This window comes from Hemitrygon akajei, chromosome 4 (assembly GCF_048418815.1).
Source record: "Hemitrygon akajei chromosome 4, sHemAka1.3, whole genome shotgun sequence".
In the NCBI taxonomy this organism is placed as follows: domain Eukaryota; kingdom Metazoa; phylum Chordata; class Chondrichthyes; order Myliobatiformes; family Dasyatidae; genus Hemitrygon; species Hemitrygon akajei.
The window spans coordinates 190,613,085-190,631,349 of record NC_133127.1 but is presented as its reverse complement, the minus strand read 5'-3'; the positions used below and the strand labels follow the sequence as shown (position 1 = coordinate 190,631,349).

Sequence of the window (18,265 nt, the reverse complement as noted above, 5' to 3'; positions counted from 1 at the left end):
ATTAAAAGAACACAGCAGCATACACTGGATGAATTCTTCCATTGATAATGATTAGGAACCAATATGCAGTTTTATATTGCTGTGATAGTATCGGTAATGTTCTAATTTCCTCTGTATTTCATTAAATACACAATTTGTTGCTCAGTTAAATGGTGGTTTGTTGTCTTTTTCAATACTTTTTAAACAATTTCCACGAAGCTATGGCTAATTGGGACAGCTGCTTTAGTATGCCAAACTGTTCTGGTCCTGATGTGTCCCAATTAACCAGAATCCACTGTATATAGGAGAGGAGAAATAAAGCAGGAGATCTCCTAATCCGCCTGGCTTATTAAAATACAAGAAAGCCGTATACTCACCCCCCAGCTTGGCATTCACCATCACATACAGGTGCTCCTGGGGATAAACGGTCACGTCCCGGGACACAGCATGCAAACTGATGGATGGATATTCCAAGGAAAATCCCAGGCCAGATCCGTCAAACCAAGACAGCCGACTGGAAAACAAAAACAGGGCGAAAATGTGAATTAATAAAACTCCCGCAAACAATTCTTTAAAAATAATCCTAAATGAGCTGTCTAAATAATTGCAGATGGTCAGTCAGGTACCAGGAAGTACCAGAGAACCACTGCCAGGGCAAATCAAGCTCTCCGCCAACCAGGACTTTGGGATCACATTCTGGAATTTCAATCATTCTTTTCCCATGGAAACAGGCCTTCCAACCCAACTGGTCCATGCCAAACAAAATGCCCATATGTTCATGTTTGTCCCATATCCCTCAGGCGTTTCCTATCTACGTACCTGTTCAGGTGTTGTCTAAATGCTGTTAACGTGCATGTCTCAACTGCCTCCTTTGTCGGCTCGTTCCCTGTACACACAACTCTGCACAAAGAAGCTGCTGTTTGGAAATAGTACACAACAAGACATAGCAGATATTCCAGACCAGCCTTTGTCAACCTTTCTTGCCGTGGAGGAACCCTTGAAATAATTTTCAGGTTTCAGGGAACCCTGTGTAAAAATTATTATATCTACACCACATGGTATGTTAACGTGATCAGTAAGTTTTAGAAATAATAATCCAAAAATAATTGTCAATGTTCTTTTGAGTAGAGAATGAAGTTTTAGCCAACCTTTCTTGAAAAGAGGTAGTTAAGCTCAGCTTACCTTTCTAGAAATTAATTTCTTTTCGACTGAATTCAATTGACTTACTTTCATTCTTCACATACACGAAGAAAGAATTTTACATGACATCTCGGTCTAAATGTGCAATCGTAGTAATTTATAATAAATAGAACAGTCAATGTAACATAGAATCAGTGTGAGTTAATCAATCTGATGGCCTGGTGGAAGAAACTGTCCCAGAGTCTGTTGGCCCTGGCTTTTATGCTGAAGTACAATTTCCCAGATGGTAGCAGCTGGAATAGATTGTGGTTGGGGTGACTCAGGTCCCCAATGATAATATGAACCTTTTTAAAAAAAAAACACACCTGTCTTTGTAGATGTCCTGAATCATGGGAAGTTCACTACAGATGAGCTGGGCTGTCCGCACCACTCTCTGCAGAATCCTGCGATTAAGGGAAGTACAGTTCCCATACCAGGCAGTGATGTAGCCAGTCAGGATGCTCTCAACTGTGCCCTTATAGAAAGTTCTTAGGATTTGTGGACCCATACCAAACTTCCTCAACCATCTGAGGAGAACGAGACGCTTCTGTGCTTTTTTCACCACACAGCTGTTGTGTACAGACCACGAGGTCCTCAATGATGTGGATGCCGAGGAACTTAAAGCTGTTTACCTTCTCAACCCCAGATCCATTGATGTCAATAGGGGTTAGCCTGTCTCCATTCCTCCTGTAATCCACAACCAGCTTTGTTTTTGCAACATTGAGGGAGAGGTTATTTTCTTGGCACCACTGTGTCAGAGAGGTGATTTCTTCTCTGTAGGCCACCTTGTTATTCTTTGAGATAATGTAGCGTTGTCGGCAAATTTAATTAGCAGTCTAGTGCTGTGGGTGGCGACACAGTCATGGGTATACAGGGAGTAAAGGAGGAGACTTAGTACACAGCCCTGAGGGGCTCCTGTATTGAGAGTCAGAGGGGTGGAGGTGAGGGAGCCCACTCTTACCACCTGCCAGTGATCTGACAAGAAGTCCAAGATCCACATGCACAAGGCAGGGTCAAGGCCAAGGTCTCTGAGCTGCCTGTTGAGCCTGGATGAAGTTATGGTGTTGAATGCTGAACTGTAGTCCAAGAACAGCATTCTCACATAAGCATCCTTCTTCTCCCTAAGTTTTCTTTCCCTTTCATAAATTTTCAGAACTCAAAAGGCAAACACAATGAATTTCTGTTAAATAACTGGCTTAAGCCACAATGGGATTTAATTCTTCTAAAGGTAGGTTTGGCAGATTTAATTTAAATAAGGTTCATAAATTGATTTAATTAATGCTACTTACAACATTTGTTGTGACAATATCAGGATTTTCTTTCTGTTTTTAGAGAAACAAAACCTCTCATGGAGCCAACTTTATAGGCACCATCAGTATAATTGCCAAAACAGCTCTTTCAAGACGTACCTTTGTTTCCAGCTATGAAGACCAAATGTTTAATACACCCTGGCCTTTGCTTGTTTCTGGCACCACTTTGCAACAGAAAGAAGTTTTCTTTAATTTCACCATCATTTACAAACCTTTCAAATGCTACAACATGACATTTATTGCTGAAATCTGTTGAATGAATGAATGAATAACCTTTATTGTCATTATACACAGATACAAGGAAACTGTTTGGCTTCCTCTCAGGCAATTAAACAAAGCAGTAGATAAAAACAAGACACTGTAGCGATGTGCTACACACAGCACTAAAATAACGACACGCAGTCGGTAAGTCGTTTCGAGACTAGTTTATTCAAACTTTGCAGTGCTGGTATTTAATCCCTAGCGCCCGCCCTCTCCAGGCGGAAATGACGTCAGAGGTGCATTACCAAAGTCTCCCCCCACGCGTTGGCTATTTGAGCCGGTTTGCCTACGCAGAAAGTGGGTCGCCACATACCCCCCCCCCCCAATGTCCACAGTTTGGATCAGCCTCTGCGCCGCGGTGCCTGAACCTCGACCAGCTGCGCCAAGTCCACATTGGCTGGTTTGAGTCGGTCCACTGTGAAAACCTCCTCTCTCCCCCCAATGTCCAGAACGTACGTGGACCCATTGTTGTTGATCACCTTGAACGGCCCCTCGTATGGCCGTTGTAGCGTTGCCCGGTGTCCGCCCCTTCGTATAAACATAAACTTAACAGTTCTGCAGGTCTTTGGGTACGTGGGTCGGGGTCCGTCCGTGCTGTGAAGTTTCGCGCAGCCTGTCCAGGACTGCTGGCGGTTCTTCCTCTTGCCCCCTTGGGGCTGGTATGAACTCTCCTGGGACGGCCAGGGGCGCGCCGTACACCAACTCGGCCAACGAGGTGTGCAGATCCTCTTTGGGCGCTGTGTGAATTCCAAGCAGGACCCAGGGAAGCTCGTCCACCCAGTTAAGTCCTCTCAGGCGGGCCATGAGAGCCGACTTCAAGTGACGGTGGAAGCGTTCCACCAGTCTGTTCGACTGTGGGTGGTAGGCAGTTGTGTGGTGTAGCTGCGTTCCCAACAGGCTGGCCACAGCTGACCACAGGCTGGAGGTGAACTGGGCGCCTCTGTTGGAGGTAATGTGGGCTGGTACCCTGAAGCGTGCTACCCAGGTTGCGATCAGTGCTTGGGCGCAGGAATCGGCAGATGTGTCAATGAGTGGGACCGCTTCCGGCCACCTCGTGAACCGGTCTACCATAGTTAGGAGGTACTGCGCTCCTCGGGACACTGGTAGGGGGCCCACGATATCCACATGAATGTGGTCGAACCTCCGGTGGGTGGGTTCGAACTAAAGCCGGGGCTTTAGTGTGCCGCTGCACCTTGGCTGTTTGGCACTGCGCACACATTCTGGCCCATTCACTGACCTGCTTGCGAAGTCTGTGCCAGGCGAACTTGCTGGAGACCAGCCGGACGGTTGTCCTGATAGATGGGTGCGCCAAACCGTGTCTGGAGTCAAAAACTCGCCGCCTCCAGGTTGGCCGGTAGCCACGTCGCACAGGAGGGTCCTATTACCTGGGGGTACGAGAAAGTCCTGCAGCTGCAAACCCGAGACTGCGGTCCTGTAGCTGGGCATCTCGTCGTCTGCCTGCTGCGCCTCCGCCAGTGCCGCATAGTCTACTCCCAGGGACAAGGCCTGGACAGCTGGTCTGGAGAGTGCGTCCGCCACCACGTTGTCCTTTCCCGAGACATGCTGGATGTCCGATGTATACTCGGAGATGTAGGACAGATGTCGCTGCTGGCGAGCCGACCGGGATCGGACACCTTCATGAAAGCGAAGGTCAAAGGTTTGTGGTCCATTAACACGGTGAACGGCCTGCCTTCTAAGAAGTACCTGAAATGCCGGATTGCCAGATACAGTGCCAACAGCTCCCGGTCGAAAGCACTGTACTTGAGTTTGGGTGGTCGTAGGTGCTTGCTGAAGAACGCCAGGGGTTGCCAGCGCCCCTCGATGAGCTGCTACAGCACCCCACTGACTGCTGTGTTGGATGCGTCCACCATGAGGGCGGTTGGAATGTCCGTTCTGGGGTGCAACAGCATCGCGGCATCTGCCAAGGCTTCCTTGGCTTTAATGAAAGCGGCTGCAGCCTCCTCGTCCCAAGTAATGTCCTTGCCTTTACCCGACATCAGGGTGTACAAAGGGCGCATGATACGGGCTGCTGAGGGGAGGAAACGGTGGTAGAAGTTCACCATACCAACGAACTCCTGCAGGCCTTTGACTGTGTTGGGCCGGGCAAAGTGGCGGATCACGTCTACCTTGGCGGGCAGAGGTGTTGCCCCGTCTTTGGTAATCCTGTGGCCCAGGAAGTCGATGGTATCGAGACCGAACTGGCATTTGGCCGGGTTGATCGTGAGGCCAAAATCACTCAGGCGAGAGTAGAGCTGACGGAGGTGGGACAGATGCTCCTGACGACAACTGCTGGCTATAAGGATGCCGTCCAAATAGATGAACGCAAAGTCCAGGTCGCGTCCATTAGCCGCTGGAACGTCTGTGCGGCATTCTTCAGGCCGAACGGCATTCGGAGGAACTTGAACAGGCCGAACGGGATGATGAGTGCTGTTTTGGGGATGTCTTCAGGGTGCACCGGGATTTGATGGTATCCCCGGACGAGGTCTACTTTGGAAAAGATTCTTGCCCCGTGCAGGTTTGCTGCAAAGTCCTGTATGTGCGGCACGGGGGTAGCGGTCTGGAGCGGTAGCCTCGTTCAGTCTGTGGTAGTCGCTGCATGGTCTCCAACCCCCGGCTGCTTTGGGCACCATGTGCAGGGGGGAGGCCCATGCGCTGTCGGACCTTCGTATGATCCCCAATTCCTCCATCCTCTTTAACTCCTCCTTCGCCAGGTGGAGCTTTTCCGGGGGGAGCCTTCGTGCGCGGGCGTGGAGGGGTGGTCCCTGGGTCGGAATGTGGTGCTGTACCCCGTGTCTGGGCATGGCTGCCGTGAATCGCGGTGCCAGAATCGATGGAAAGTCCGCCAGGATTCTGGTGAATTCGTTGTCCGACAGCGCGATGGAGTCCAGGTGTGGGGCCGGCAACTTAGCTTCACCCAGGGAGAACGTCTGGAAAGTCTCGGCATGTACCAGTCTTTTCCCTTGCAAGTCGACCAGCAGGCTGTGAGCTTGCAAGAAGTCTGCCCCCAGGAGTGGTTGGGCCACGGCGGCCAGTGTGAAGTCCCACATGAACCGGCTGGCGCCGAACTGCAGCTGCACTGTGCGGGTGCCGTAGGTCCATATCGTGCTGCCGTTTGCAGCCCTCAGGGTGGGTCCTGGCTTCCTGTTGCGGGCGTCGTACCCCGTTGGGGGCAAGACGCTGATCTCCGCTCCGGTGTCGACCAAGAAGCGGCGTCCCGACTGTTTGTCCCAGACGTACAAGAGGCTGTCCTGGTGGCCAGCCGCCATAGTCATTAGTGGCAGCTGGCCCTGGCCCTTGCAGGGCGGGCGACAACGGCGGGCTTTTGTGCCCCACCGCTGGTGATAGAAACACCACTGTTCACTGGCCTCCTCACTCCTGCCTCTGTGTTGTGTGCGCCCCCATGCCGGGCCTGGTCTGGTCTGCTGTTGGGTGCGTGGCCTGGTAATCTGACCGATGAACACCACGCTCTCCCTCTTGGGTTTCCACAGCACATCTGCCCGGGCCGCCACCTTCCGGGGGTCGCTGAAATCTGCGTCGGCCAGCAGCAGATGTATGTCCTCGGGCAGTTGCCCTAGGAGCGCTTGCTCGAACATGAGGCAGGGCTTGTGTCCGTCAGCCAGGGACAGCATCTTGTTCATCAATGCTGACGGCAGTCTGTCTCCCAAACCGTCCAGGTGAAGCAGGCGGGCACCTCGCTCGCGCCCTGAGAGGCCAAAGGTCCCAATGAGCAGCGCTTTGAATGCTTCATATTTGCCTTCTTCCGGGGGCGACTGTATGAAATCCGCAACCTGGGCGGCCGTCTCCTGGTCAAGGGCGCTCACCACGTGATAGTAACGCGTGGAATCAGAGGATATCTGCCGAATCTGGAACTGGGCTTCTGCTTGGCTAAACCACACGCGTGGTCGCAGCGTCCAGAAAGTCGGCAGTTTTAGCGAAACTGCGTGAACAGATGAAGAGTTGGTCATCTTTGGTCCAAACCCCGTTTGGACCGTCGGGGGTCACCAATGTAGCGATGTGCTACACAGAGCGCTGAAATAACGACACGCAGTCGGTAAGTCGTTTCGAGACTAGTTTATTCAAACTTTGCGGCGCTGGCATTTAATCCCTAGCGCCCGCCCTCTCCGGGTGGAAATGATGTCAAAGGTGCAGTACCAAAGTCTCCCCCCGCGCGCTGGCTATTTGTGAGCCGATTCGCCTGCGCAGAAAGTGGGTCGCCACAACAGTAATAGAAAAAAGGCATTAAATAGATAAGTAGCAGAAAATAAGTTGCAGCAGCACCAGAATATCACAGTAATGCACAAAGTGCCATTAGTGCAAGCATTTGAAGTCCTTGTGTGGGCATGTGTGCGCTCACAGTTTCAGTCATTGTTCTGTGGGAGTGGTGTGATGGAGGCCACAGCTCTGGGGTGGAAGCTGTTCCTCAGTCTATTTGTTCTGGCTTTTAGTGTCCTGAACCTTTTGCTGGACGGCAGCGGGTCAAACAGGGAGTGGCCGGGGTGTGTGGTGTCTCTGGTTATGCTGATTGCTTTCCTCCTGAGTCTGCTGGAATAGATGATGTCCAATCCTGGGAGCTCCATCCTGACAATTCGCTGGGCCGCCTTCACCACGCGATGCAGGTCTTGTCGCTCAGCGGCTGTGCGGCTGGCATACCACACTGTGGCACTGTTGGTCAGGATGGTTTCAATTGTGCTTCTGTAGAAATTAAGCAATAGCTATTGTGGGAGTTTGGCCTGTTTCAGCTTTCTGAGGAAGAAGAGTCTTTGTTGTGCCTTTTTACAAGCAACGAGGTGACTCATCAACCTGGACAGAGAAGCTGTTGTTTTTCAGTATATCACAAATAACTCTTCAGCATCATGTGACATGTCATCAATACGTTGATTTATCGTACTGTTTGAGAGTGAAACCTGTTCAATTTTTCATACTGTATCTTGTCTGAGCATTTGACCCACTTTAATTTTACATGCTAGCATTTCTAGGTTCTCATCAACTATGTGACTTTTCCTTTTTGGGGTAATAAGTTCTGCTACTAAATAACTTGCTTCCTGAACCCCTTTACTGACAGTGACTTTATTAACAAAAGCTTTACTGTTTGTTTTGAGATTCCAATAGCTGTTTAAGATAATGAGCACATTTACGTGTCATATGGCTGTGATTTGCAGTCAAGTGTCTTCTCAACCGAGCTGGAGCCATTGCTGCATTTGTAATTTGTTTGCCACAGACTGGGCACAATGAAATAGGATCACCAGTCCATGTGAAGCCCTTTGCAGCTTTCATTGTCAAGACAAATTTTTTTGTGTGTTCATTGTTGCATAAGAATGGTATAATAAATAACTATACTAGAAAACTGCAAAATATATGAAAACTTCACAATACAATTCACTCCTAACCTGCACAATTCGCATTTTGCAACTTTTACAACGACGACAAAGCAACAGGCCAGCAGTGAAGTCATGGCATGTAAAAACTTCATCTTTAGAATGAAAATTTCCCTCCTATTTTCTACTACACTGGTAGAGTTCGATTGCCTCCATAACCGCCAATTCCACAGATTCACCAGCCTCTGGCTAAAGGAATTCCTTCTCATCTCTGATTTAAAGGGATGCCCTTGTATTCTGCGGCTGTGCCCAGACTCACCCACTATAGGAAACATCCTCTTTGCTTCCACTGTATCTAGGCCTTTCAATACTGGATAGGTTTCAATGAGATCTCTCCCCTCAATCTCCTAAACTCTAGAGTGTACAGGACCAGAGCCATCAAACACTCCTCCTACTTTAGCCGCTTCATTCCTGCGATCATTCTCATAAACTTCCACTGGGCTTTGCAAGCACAATCCTCCTTAATAAGGGGCCCAAAACTGCTCACAAAACACCAGGTGCGGCCTGACCAAGGCCTTATAAATCCTCAGCATTACATCCATACTTTTATATTCTAGTTCTCTCAAAATGAATGCTGAATAATTATCAATAATATTTCTTAAAGCATCAAACAATAAGAATCAATATGGCACACTTGGTGCATATTGCAAAAACTAGCAAGAATAGGAAGACAATTGACCCAGTATTGGTCTCTTGAAGCAACCAACAGATTCAGGGCTGCTGGCTTCTCCCCTGTAGTTACCTCAGGAAGGATTTTTGCATAAGGTCCCCACATTTCCACATTTCGGACTTCAAAGACAATAATTTCTTTTTATATAGATCTTGACGAGGGCTAGTGACCTCACGCATCTTCACACCCCAGGGGAGGGCAGGTACAAGGTCGGACGTCTGTTCAGGGCAGATCCAGGGGCTCAAGGTCTGTACAGGACAGATTCAGAGGTTCAAGGTCAGTCAGCAGTTCAGAAATTTGGACTCCAGTGATGCCCAAAGATGGAGATCAGGTCAGCAGGTGCTGAGGAGGAAGACCTGTGATCCCCAGGGTCAAGAACTGCAGGCAGGAGGACTTGAGGACAAGGGTTGGCGTTTCTCAATGGGGGAAGAGGATAGAAAGGTATTTGTTTTGCTGTCGTGTTCCGTGTTGTTCTGAACATTCTGGGCATCGACATTGACACTGGATTATGAGGCTACACTTGTGGGCTGCCCCCCCCCATCACATCCTCAGACTGCGCTGGTTTTAACGTAGAGAACATATTTCACTGTATGTTTAGATATGCAGTACATGTGACTAATAAAGCTACTCGAATTAAGCATCACTCAAAAGCCGGTTCTATGGGAACATTCAGGAAGATGCCCAGAAGTCAGAGGCAGGTTTTAATCAGCATCTTAAGGAAAAAATACAAAGGCAGTGAGGCAAATCCAGAGCTTGGAATCCAAATGACAGAAGACACAGCCACTAAAGGACATTGGCGGTATGATAACATCATTCCTGAGTGTTGGGGAAATATCAGAATAAGAGGGCTACCCAAGATGAGGAGAATTTCCTTCAACAAGGACAAGCAGAGACACAGAATGACAGAGAAAAGACGGATAAGATTATGACATATAAGATTATCACTATCACCAACGCCTTTGTTCAAAATTCAAAGCAAATTACTATTGAAGTACATATATGTAACCATATACTTCCCTGAGATTCACTTTCTTGCGGACATTCACAGGGAAAAGAAATAAAATTGAAATTTTAAAAGCCTATAAGATGTTGTGAGCATAGCCCAGTCCATCACAAGTGAACTTGTCCTTTTCTCCTTTGAGTGATGGAGGTTGAGAGGTGACTTGATAGAGCTGTGCAAGATGATGAGAGGCATTGATTGTGTGGATAGCCAGAGGCTTTTTTCACAGGACTGAAATGGCTAACACAAGGGGGCATCATTTTAAGGTGCTTGGAAATAGGTACCGGGGGAATGTCAGAAGTAAGTTTTTCACACAGAGTGGTGGGTGTGTGGAATGCACTGCTAGTGATAGCGGTAGAGGTGGACATAATAGGGTCTTCTGTAAATGGAGCTTAAAAAAAAAAGACGGCTATGCGGTAGGGAAATTTTAGGCAGTTTCTAGAGTAGGTTACATGGTCGGCACAACATTGTGGGCCAAAGGGCCTGTAATGTGCTGTAGATTTCTATTTCCTATAAGCCTTCTCCACCATAGAGCATACCTACAAGGAGAGTTGTTGTAGGAAAGCACCACCCATCATTAAGACCATGCTCGCTTCTCACTGTTCCCATTGGGACGGAGGTACAGGGGTGTTGGCCCCACACCACCAGGTTCAGGAACAGTAGTTCAACCCCTGAATCGGCGTGGATAACTTCACTCACTTCAACAGACTCCATGACCTACGCACTCACTTTCAACGACTCTTGTTCACAGCGTTATATGTTTGTAAGGGCAGTTTGTCTTATGCAAATTGGTTGTTTGTCTCTGTTGAGTGTGGTTTCCCATTTGTTTCTCTGTACTTAATGTGAATGCCTTTAAGAAAATAAATCTTGAGTACTATATGGTAGTATGTACATACCTTGATAATAAACTTACTTTGAAGTTACACATAAACAAAGACTAACAGACAACCATTGTGCAAAAACAAACTGTGCAAATAAACATAACACCGAGCAGTAACGAGTCCTTGAAAGTGAATCCATAGCTTGTAGAATCAGTTGAGCATGGTGAGTGAAGCTACCCACGCTGGTTCAAGGGTAGTAACTGTTACTGAACGTGGTGCTGTGAGACCCAATGCCTCCTGCTGGTTGGTGGTAGCGAGAAGAGAACACAGCCTGGATTGGGGGGGGGATCTTTCACTCCCAAGTAATATTTTATTCTTCCTATGTTTCCATTGACTCCCCCACTCTCCACCACATATCTACACTCAGGGAGTAATTTACCTCACTAACTACCAAGCATTGGAATAGAACATTTTGTGTGGGTTATGGACAACTTGCTTTAAACTCCTTGTCATCACTGGCGGCACAGCAAATGGCTTGATCTACAATACTGCTGCTTCCCGATGTGTGGGAACAGTTCAGTTCCCACCGGCTGTACAATCTCATTCTGGCCAAACTTTAATGCAAAGTCAACCGAATGGCAAGCAGGAATCCCCATATACAAAGTAAATTTATTATCAAAGTTCATGTCTGTTACCATAGGCTACACTGAGATTCATCAGACATGCACAATAAATACAAAGAAACGACAGAATCAATGAAAAACTGCACACAAAAGACAGCCAATGTGCAAATCCATAAGAAACATAAAATAATAATGTAATAAATCCTGACAACATGAGTTGAAAGCGAGTCTGAAAGTTGTGGAATCAGTTCAGTGTTGAGGCGAGTGAACTTATCCACGCTGGTTCAGGAACCTAATGGTTGAAAAGTAATAACTATTCCTGAATCTGGTGGTGTGGGACCTAAGGCTCCTGTACCTTCTGCCTGATGGCAGCAGTGAGAAGACAGCATGGCCTGGGTGGTGGGGGCCCCTGATGATTGATTGTGATTTCCTGCGACAACACTCACGTGTAAACGTGCTCAATGGTAGGAGGGCTTTCAAAGGCTAGGCTAGTGTATTTTTAATGCTACCAGCCTTGCAAAGATCCAGAGAAAACTGTGACAGGACTTTAATTGTCTGGCACAGCAGAGGCCATTCCGCCCACCTTGTATGGACCGTGAAATGAATCAGATGGGTAATCTCTCCTACTTTTGAAAACAGCCGGCAGTAGGCAATTAACTAATCTATCAGTTAGTCTTGGGATGTGATGTCTGGTAATTCCATTCATTGCCCGTCTCTCAACTGGAGACACACTCAGTGGCCTCATTTTCTGGTATGGGAGTGAAGCCGGGCGTGCTCTTCTGCTGCTGTAGTCCATCCAATTCAAGGGTTGACGTGTAGTGTGTTCAGAGATGCTCTTCTGTACATCGCTGTTGTATCAAGTTACCGCCGCCTTCCTGTCAGCTTGAACCAGTCTGGCATTCTCCTCTAACCTCTCCCATAAACAAGCAGTTTTCACCCACAGAAATGCTCTCTCACTGGAGTTTTTTTTTGTTTTTCCACACCATTCCCTGTACACTCTGGAAACTGTTGTGCATAAAACTCCCAGGAGATCGGCAGTTTCAGAGATACTCAAACCACCCCATCTGGCGCCAGCAATCATTGCATGGTCAGAGTCATTTTGATCACATTTCTTCCCCATTCTGATGTTTGGTCTGAATAACAGCTGAACTCCCTGACCACGTCTGCTTGCCTTTATATGCATGGAGTTGCTGATTAGATATTTGCGCGAATGAGCAAGTGCACAAGTGTACCCAATAAAGTGGCCATTCAGCATATATCTAACCTAATGAGGTGAATGAGGAGAGGATGTTTCCTATAGTGGGCGAGTCTGCAACCAGAGGGTACAGTCACAGAACAGAGCAGGTGTCCCCGACCTTTGTTATGCCCTGGACCAACACTATTAAGCCAGGGGTCCGTGGAGCCCAAGTTGGGAATCCCTGCCGTAAGGAGCACATACTGAGCAAATGCCAGGTGGTACTCGAGGAGGTGGCAGACCAGCTTGTTTTCCCACTTAATCCAGCTTCCCTCAGCAACCCACAATCTGCTGGAGGAATGCTGTGGGGGGGGGGGGGGGGGAGAGAGAAGATTGGGAACCCCTGTCTTCAGAGCATCACTCCTACTGGGACACAGGCTACCGACGGCAGCTTACCAGAGTCTGTTGCTCTGGGCCAGTCTTTCAAGTTGTCCACCATCTTCTGAGATCCAGGGATGAGGTCTTTGGAGCTTCTGCTGCCATTTCTGTAACTCTGGGGCTCAATGGGATGTAATTGCTAGCTCCACACCTAACCCCCCCTCGTTTCGCAGCCGGGCTTGGATCCGCTCTGGCAGAGTTTATATACTAGTGAAACCTCCTTTCTTCCTGTGCATCACCAGAAACGGCTTAGTAGCCCATGCTGGCAGTCTCCCAACTCAGCACTAGAAACCAACCGCTCCCCGGCCTCGTACATCTAGGGTATACATACTCGGGGTCCGCCAAATCTGAGAGATGTCTCGCCCACCCAAGCCCCAGTTTGTACGAATAACAAAAAGTGCCCATTATAATTAAACAGTCAAATGTGCACAGGTTGGAGCTCAAATCTTCCAAAAGCCACATTCACTGATCTCTAGTAGACTTCCACACCTTGGTTGCATCAAATCACGGTCCCCACCGGATCAAATCCTGCAACCAGGTCTCTCTGGCATCTTCACTCTCCATCTCCCTCCGAAACAAGACAAAAACTCCCACCGGTGTCTGGCACAAAAACAAAACGCTCCCCAGCCTTCGCTCCCGATTGGATAGCCCAAACACTGTTAGCTGTGAAACCTTTACCAGGGAGTTACACTAGTTATTTGCATTTTCACCATGTTTGTTCATTTTATTTTTATTTAGAGATAGAGGGTGGACCAGACCTTTCGGCCCTTCAAGCCACAGCGCCCAGCAACCCACTGATTTAACCCCAGCCTAATTACATGCCAATTTACATTGACCAATTGACCTACAAACCAGCATGTTTTTGGAATGCGGGAGGAAACCAGGGCACCTGGAGGAAACCCACGAGCACATGGGAAGCAACGTACAAACTCCTTAAAGACAGTGGCAGGAACTGAACTCAGGTCACTGGTGACGTTATGCTAATGATTCGATGTGTTGATGTACATGTGACAAATAAAGCTAATCATTAAATCTTAAATTGGAAGGCAGGACCATTTACTGGAATTACACCATCTCCAGGCTGCCCAGGAGAATGGAAATACAACATCTAGAGTAAACAATCGCCCATTTTCTCCTGCACATTGGGGCTATTGTTACCAAACTACAGAGTCAGCAGATTCCAGGAGCAAAGCACGAACCTGCTCCCCCGCCTCACAGCAGGAAAATGCTCTCTGGCATTGAGCTGCCAGAAATACAAACTACACTCGGAGGGCCAGGGTGATCAACCAGGCAGCGTCTAGGCCAGGACCACCAGACTCAAAAACAGTTACTTTCCGTAAGCAGTAAGGCTGATCAACCCCTCTACCCACTAACCCACCCTTCCACCTGATGAACAGACACTCCTGTGTCTAGCATCACTTTATAGACATACAATCAATGTATATAAGCTACCTTATTTAGAGAAATCGTGCAGAACAGCCCCTTCTGGCTGAACGAGCCGCACTAACCAGCAGCCCACCCATTTAACACTAGCCCAATCACAGGACAATTTACATCAACCTACTAACTGGTACGTCTTTGGACTCTGGGAGGAAACCAGAGCACCCGGAGGAAACTCTCATACTCATGGGAAGGACATACAAACTTCTTACAGACAGCATCAGAACTGGATTCTGAACCCCTAGGTCCCAAGCTGTAATAGCACCTCACTGACTGCTACCATGGTCACTTATACAGTATTTATTGTGTTTAATTTATTGTGTTCTTCATCTTGTTTTTTGTGCTGCATCGAATCTGGAGTAATAATTACTTTGTTCTCCTTAACACTTGTGTAATGGATGCTACGCCAACCTTTTAACCTACTCCATGATAAATCCGTCCCTTCCCTCCCACACAGTCCATAACACTCCATCTTTCTAAGAGTCTCTGAAATGGCTTCTACTACCACCCCCGGCCAGGCATTCCACACACCCACCTCCCTGCGTAAATAAAACCTGAGAATAGTTGGCAAACACAAGGAAAATCAATCACTATGACAACCAGGTCTCCACAGTATCTGGAGTATTGTAGTTCATTCTTGTTGGCCCAGTATTGGAGAGATGTGGAGGCTTTGGAAAGTAAGCAGATGCTCACCAAGGTACTGCCTGAATTAGAGAGTGTGAGCTAAAAGATCATTAAGGACCCCCATCACCCAGGACATACCCCCCTCTCATTACTACAACCAGGACAAGCCCCCCTCTCATTGCTACCACCAGGTAAGTGGTCCAGGAATCTGAAGACACGCAACTCAACATTTCAAGAATAGCTTCCTCCCTTCCGCCATCAGATTTCCGAATGGACAATGAAAACGTGTACTCTACCTCACGATTCCTTTTTGCTCTGTTTGCACTAATTATTTAACTATTAGAATGCATTTCTTATTGTAATGTATAGTCTTTTAAATTGTGATGCACTGTACTGCAGCCACAAAACAAATTTCATGATGTTTGTCAGTGATACTAAACCTGATTCTGATCAAGAGTACATAATGTCAATTCACTTTTATTGTCATTTCGACCATAACTGCTATGTACAGTACATAGTAATGTGAGACAACGTTTTTCAGGACCATGGTGCTACATGACATAGTACAAAAACTGGATTGAACTATGTAAAAAACAACTACACTAGACTACAGATCTACCCAGGACTGCATAAAGTGCACAAAACAGTGCAGGCATTACAATAAATAATAAACAGGGCAATAGGGCAAGGTGTTAGTCCAGACTCTGGGTATTGAGGAGTCTGATAGCTTGGGGGAAGAAACTGTTACATAGTCTGGTTGTGAGAGCCTGAATGCTTCGGAGCCTTTTCCCAGATGGCAGAAGGGAGAAGAGTTTGTATGAGGGGTGCGTGGGGTCCTTCATAATGCTGTTTCCTTTGTGGATGCAGTGTGTAGTGTAAATGTCCGTGATGCTGGGAAGAGAGACCCTGATGACATAAAACTGATAAGGAACAATTTCTTAAAGTGGAGAGAGAAAACTAGTTCTGCTGTTTGTAGAACTGAACCTGTGTATACAGTACGTAAGATTTTAAAATTGAATATTATTGCAGCTTATTTATACACAAGAACGTCTGTAAGTCTGACACGGTAGTGTAGTGTTAACGTAGCATTTTACAGCATCAGCAACCCAGGTTCAATTCCTGCCGCACTTTGTAAGGAGAGTCCTCTGGCACCACCACAGCATGCCCACAACTTCCTAACCCGTACGCCTTTGGAATGTGCAAGGAAACTGGAGCACACAGAGGACACCCACGTGGTCACAGGGAGAACAGACAAATCCTTTACTGACAGCGGTGGATAATTGAAACCTGATTGCTGATCACTGCCGCTATGAAGCATTTTGCTGCTGGGTTGCTAGTTGTTTTACTCAAACTTTTTGAGGGCAAATTGTAAAATGAAAAAGCAGAATTGGAGAAAGCAATAGGGGAGTGGATGTCAGAGGTAAGTTGTTTTGTTTACAGAGTGGTCAATGTATGAAAAACACTGCCAGGGGTGGTGATAGAGGCCAATACATTAGGGACATTTAAGAAACTCTCATATAGGCACATAGATGAAAGAAAAATGGATGGCTATGTGGGAGGGAAGGGTTAGATTGATGCTGGAGTAGGTGAGAAGGCTGGCATAACATGAGTGGAAGGGCCTGGATTGTGCTGTATTGTTCTATGAATCATCATTCGCTTGTTAAGTGCCGTGTTGTATGATGTAGGCGATCATGCTCTTCCATGACCATGATTGCTCTTGGCTAATTTTAAGTGGTTTGCCATTGCCTTCTCCAGGGCAGTGTCTTTACAAGACAGGCGACCCCAGCCATTATCAATACCCTGGTGTCAGTGGTCGCATAACCATGACCTGTGATATGCACCAGCTGCTCATACGACCATCCACCACCTGCTCCCATGGCTTCATGTGACCCTGATCGGGTGGGGCGGGGACAGGGAGGACTAAGCAGATGCCACACAAATTAGCAAAGATGGAACGATTCAGCAAAGTAACCAATTTTCTACAGATATACCGTGGATAATATTCTGACAACTTGCATCAGTATCTGGTAATGCAGGGGCCACTGCACAGGAACAGGACAGTCTCAGCCATTTCCATCATTGGCACTAGCCTCTCCTACCCTTGAGGACATTGTCAAAAGTCATTGACTCAAGAAGGCGTCATCTATCATTACAGATCCCATCACCGAGGATGTGCCCTCCTATCATTACTATCACTAGGAAGGAGGTACAGGAGCCTGATGACAGATACTCAAAGTTTTAGGAACAGTTACTTATCCTTCATCAGATTTCTGAACAGACAATGAATCCATGGATTCATGGTAACACCTCACTACTTCGCTTACTTCTACAATAATTATCTTTTTGATATTGTAGTTTATATCAATTTTTAATGCCTTTGCTCTGTACTGCTACAAAACAACATATTTCATGACATAAGTCAGTAATAATAGACCAGCTTCTGGCTCTATTTTAGTTATACTGTAATTTAGTCAGACAACACTCAAGAGGCTGACAGATGATTCCTGTCCCCATTTACCAGAACTGGCTGGAAGACACTCAATTCAGTTTAAATGTTTTGAACACTAGGCTACGAGAACAGTGGCAAACTTAAGACAAACAAAAGCAAGTTTAAATGAGGCCACACCAATTTGACGCAAAATTGACAAAAACCTACAAAAGTTGTTGCGTTGACAATGATAAATGGCACCACCTTAGTTGAAGAGAAGGACGGCAATAGGTAACACTACCGTCCCCTGTGCATAGTCGACCTTCACCCCTCCCCTCCTCTCCTCCTCCCGCTTTTGCCCCCCCCCCCCCCCCGCCCGAACACAGGAGCACTCCGGCTCAGGCAGTATCTGTTATGATAGAAATGTCTCAGCCGACTACCTCTTCTAACCCAGGGGTCCACGGCCCCTTTGCTTGATGGTATTGGTCCATGGCATAAAGGTTGGGAACCCTTAATCTAACCTCTCATCCCACTCCCCCTCTTTGCCTTCACCTCTACCTTTATCCTCCTCTTTTCCCATACCACCCTCCCTTCATGGCTTTCTTCTCTTTCTCCGTCTACCCCTTTCCCTCTCCCACCCTCGTATCTCCCTACTCTTCCCCCGCAAACAGAAACACTCAGCAGGCCGAAGCACAGACCCCACAAACTCCTCACCTCTCGGCGATATACAGTGTGCCGGTGCCCAGTCCCTTGCCGTCCAGCACCGCCGCGATCTCGGGCTGCTGCAGGCGCACCCCCTCAGCCGGGGGAGGGAAACACTTTAGGAAAACCATGGTGCAGCCAACTCTCCCCGGAGGCCCAGCCCTCGGACTGGCGCTGCCTCTCTCGCCCCTCACCGCGCCATGCGGTGCCGCCTGACCCGGAAACAATCCCGGCATCATCC

The 18,265-nt window shown here is 47.6% G+C and overlaps 1 protein-coding gene across 4 annotated transcripts in view; it reads right to left on the bottom strand.

Moving 5' to 3' along the window:
* Positions 1-18,265, bottom strand: part of clns1a (chloride channel, nucleotide-sensitive, 1A) — a 47,525-nt gene extending 29,260 nt beyond the window's left edge. For 2 of the 4 annotated variants that reach the window (XM_073044254.1, XM_073044252.1), the window contains exons 1-2: positions 18,037-18,262; positions 357-493 (exon numbers count right to left, since the gene is read on the bottom strand). In XM_073044254.1, coding sequence (XP_072900355.1) covers positions 357-493; positions 18,037-18,260 — 361 coding nt within the window. In that variant the 5' untranslated portion in view covers positions 18,261-18,262. Of the gene's footprint in view, positions 1-356; positions 494-18,036 lie in introns of all 4 variants that reach the window. The other 2 variants (XM_073044255.1, XM_073044253.1) reach the window with 2 other exon arrangements.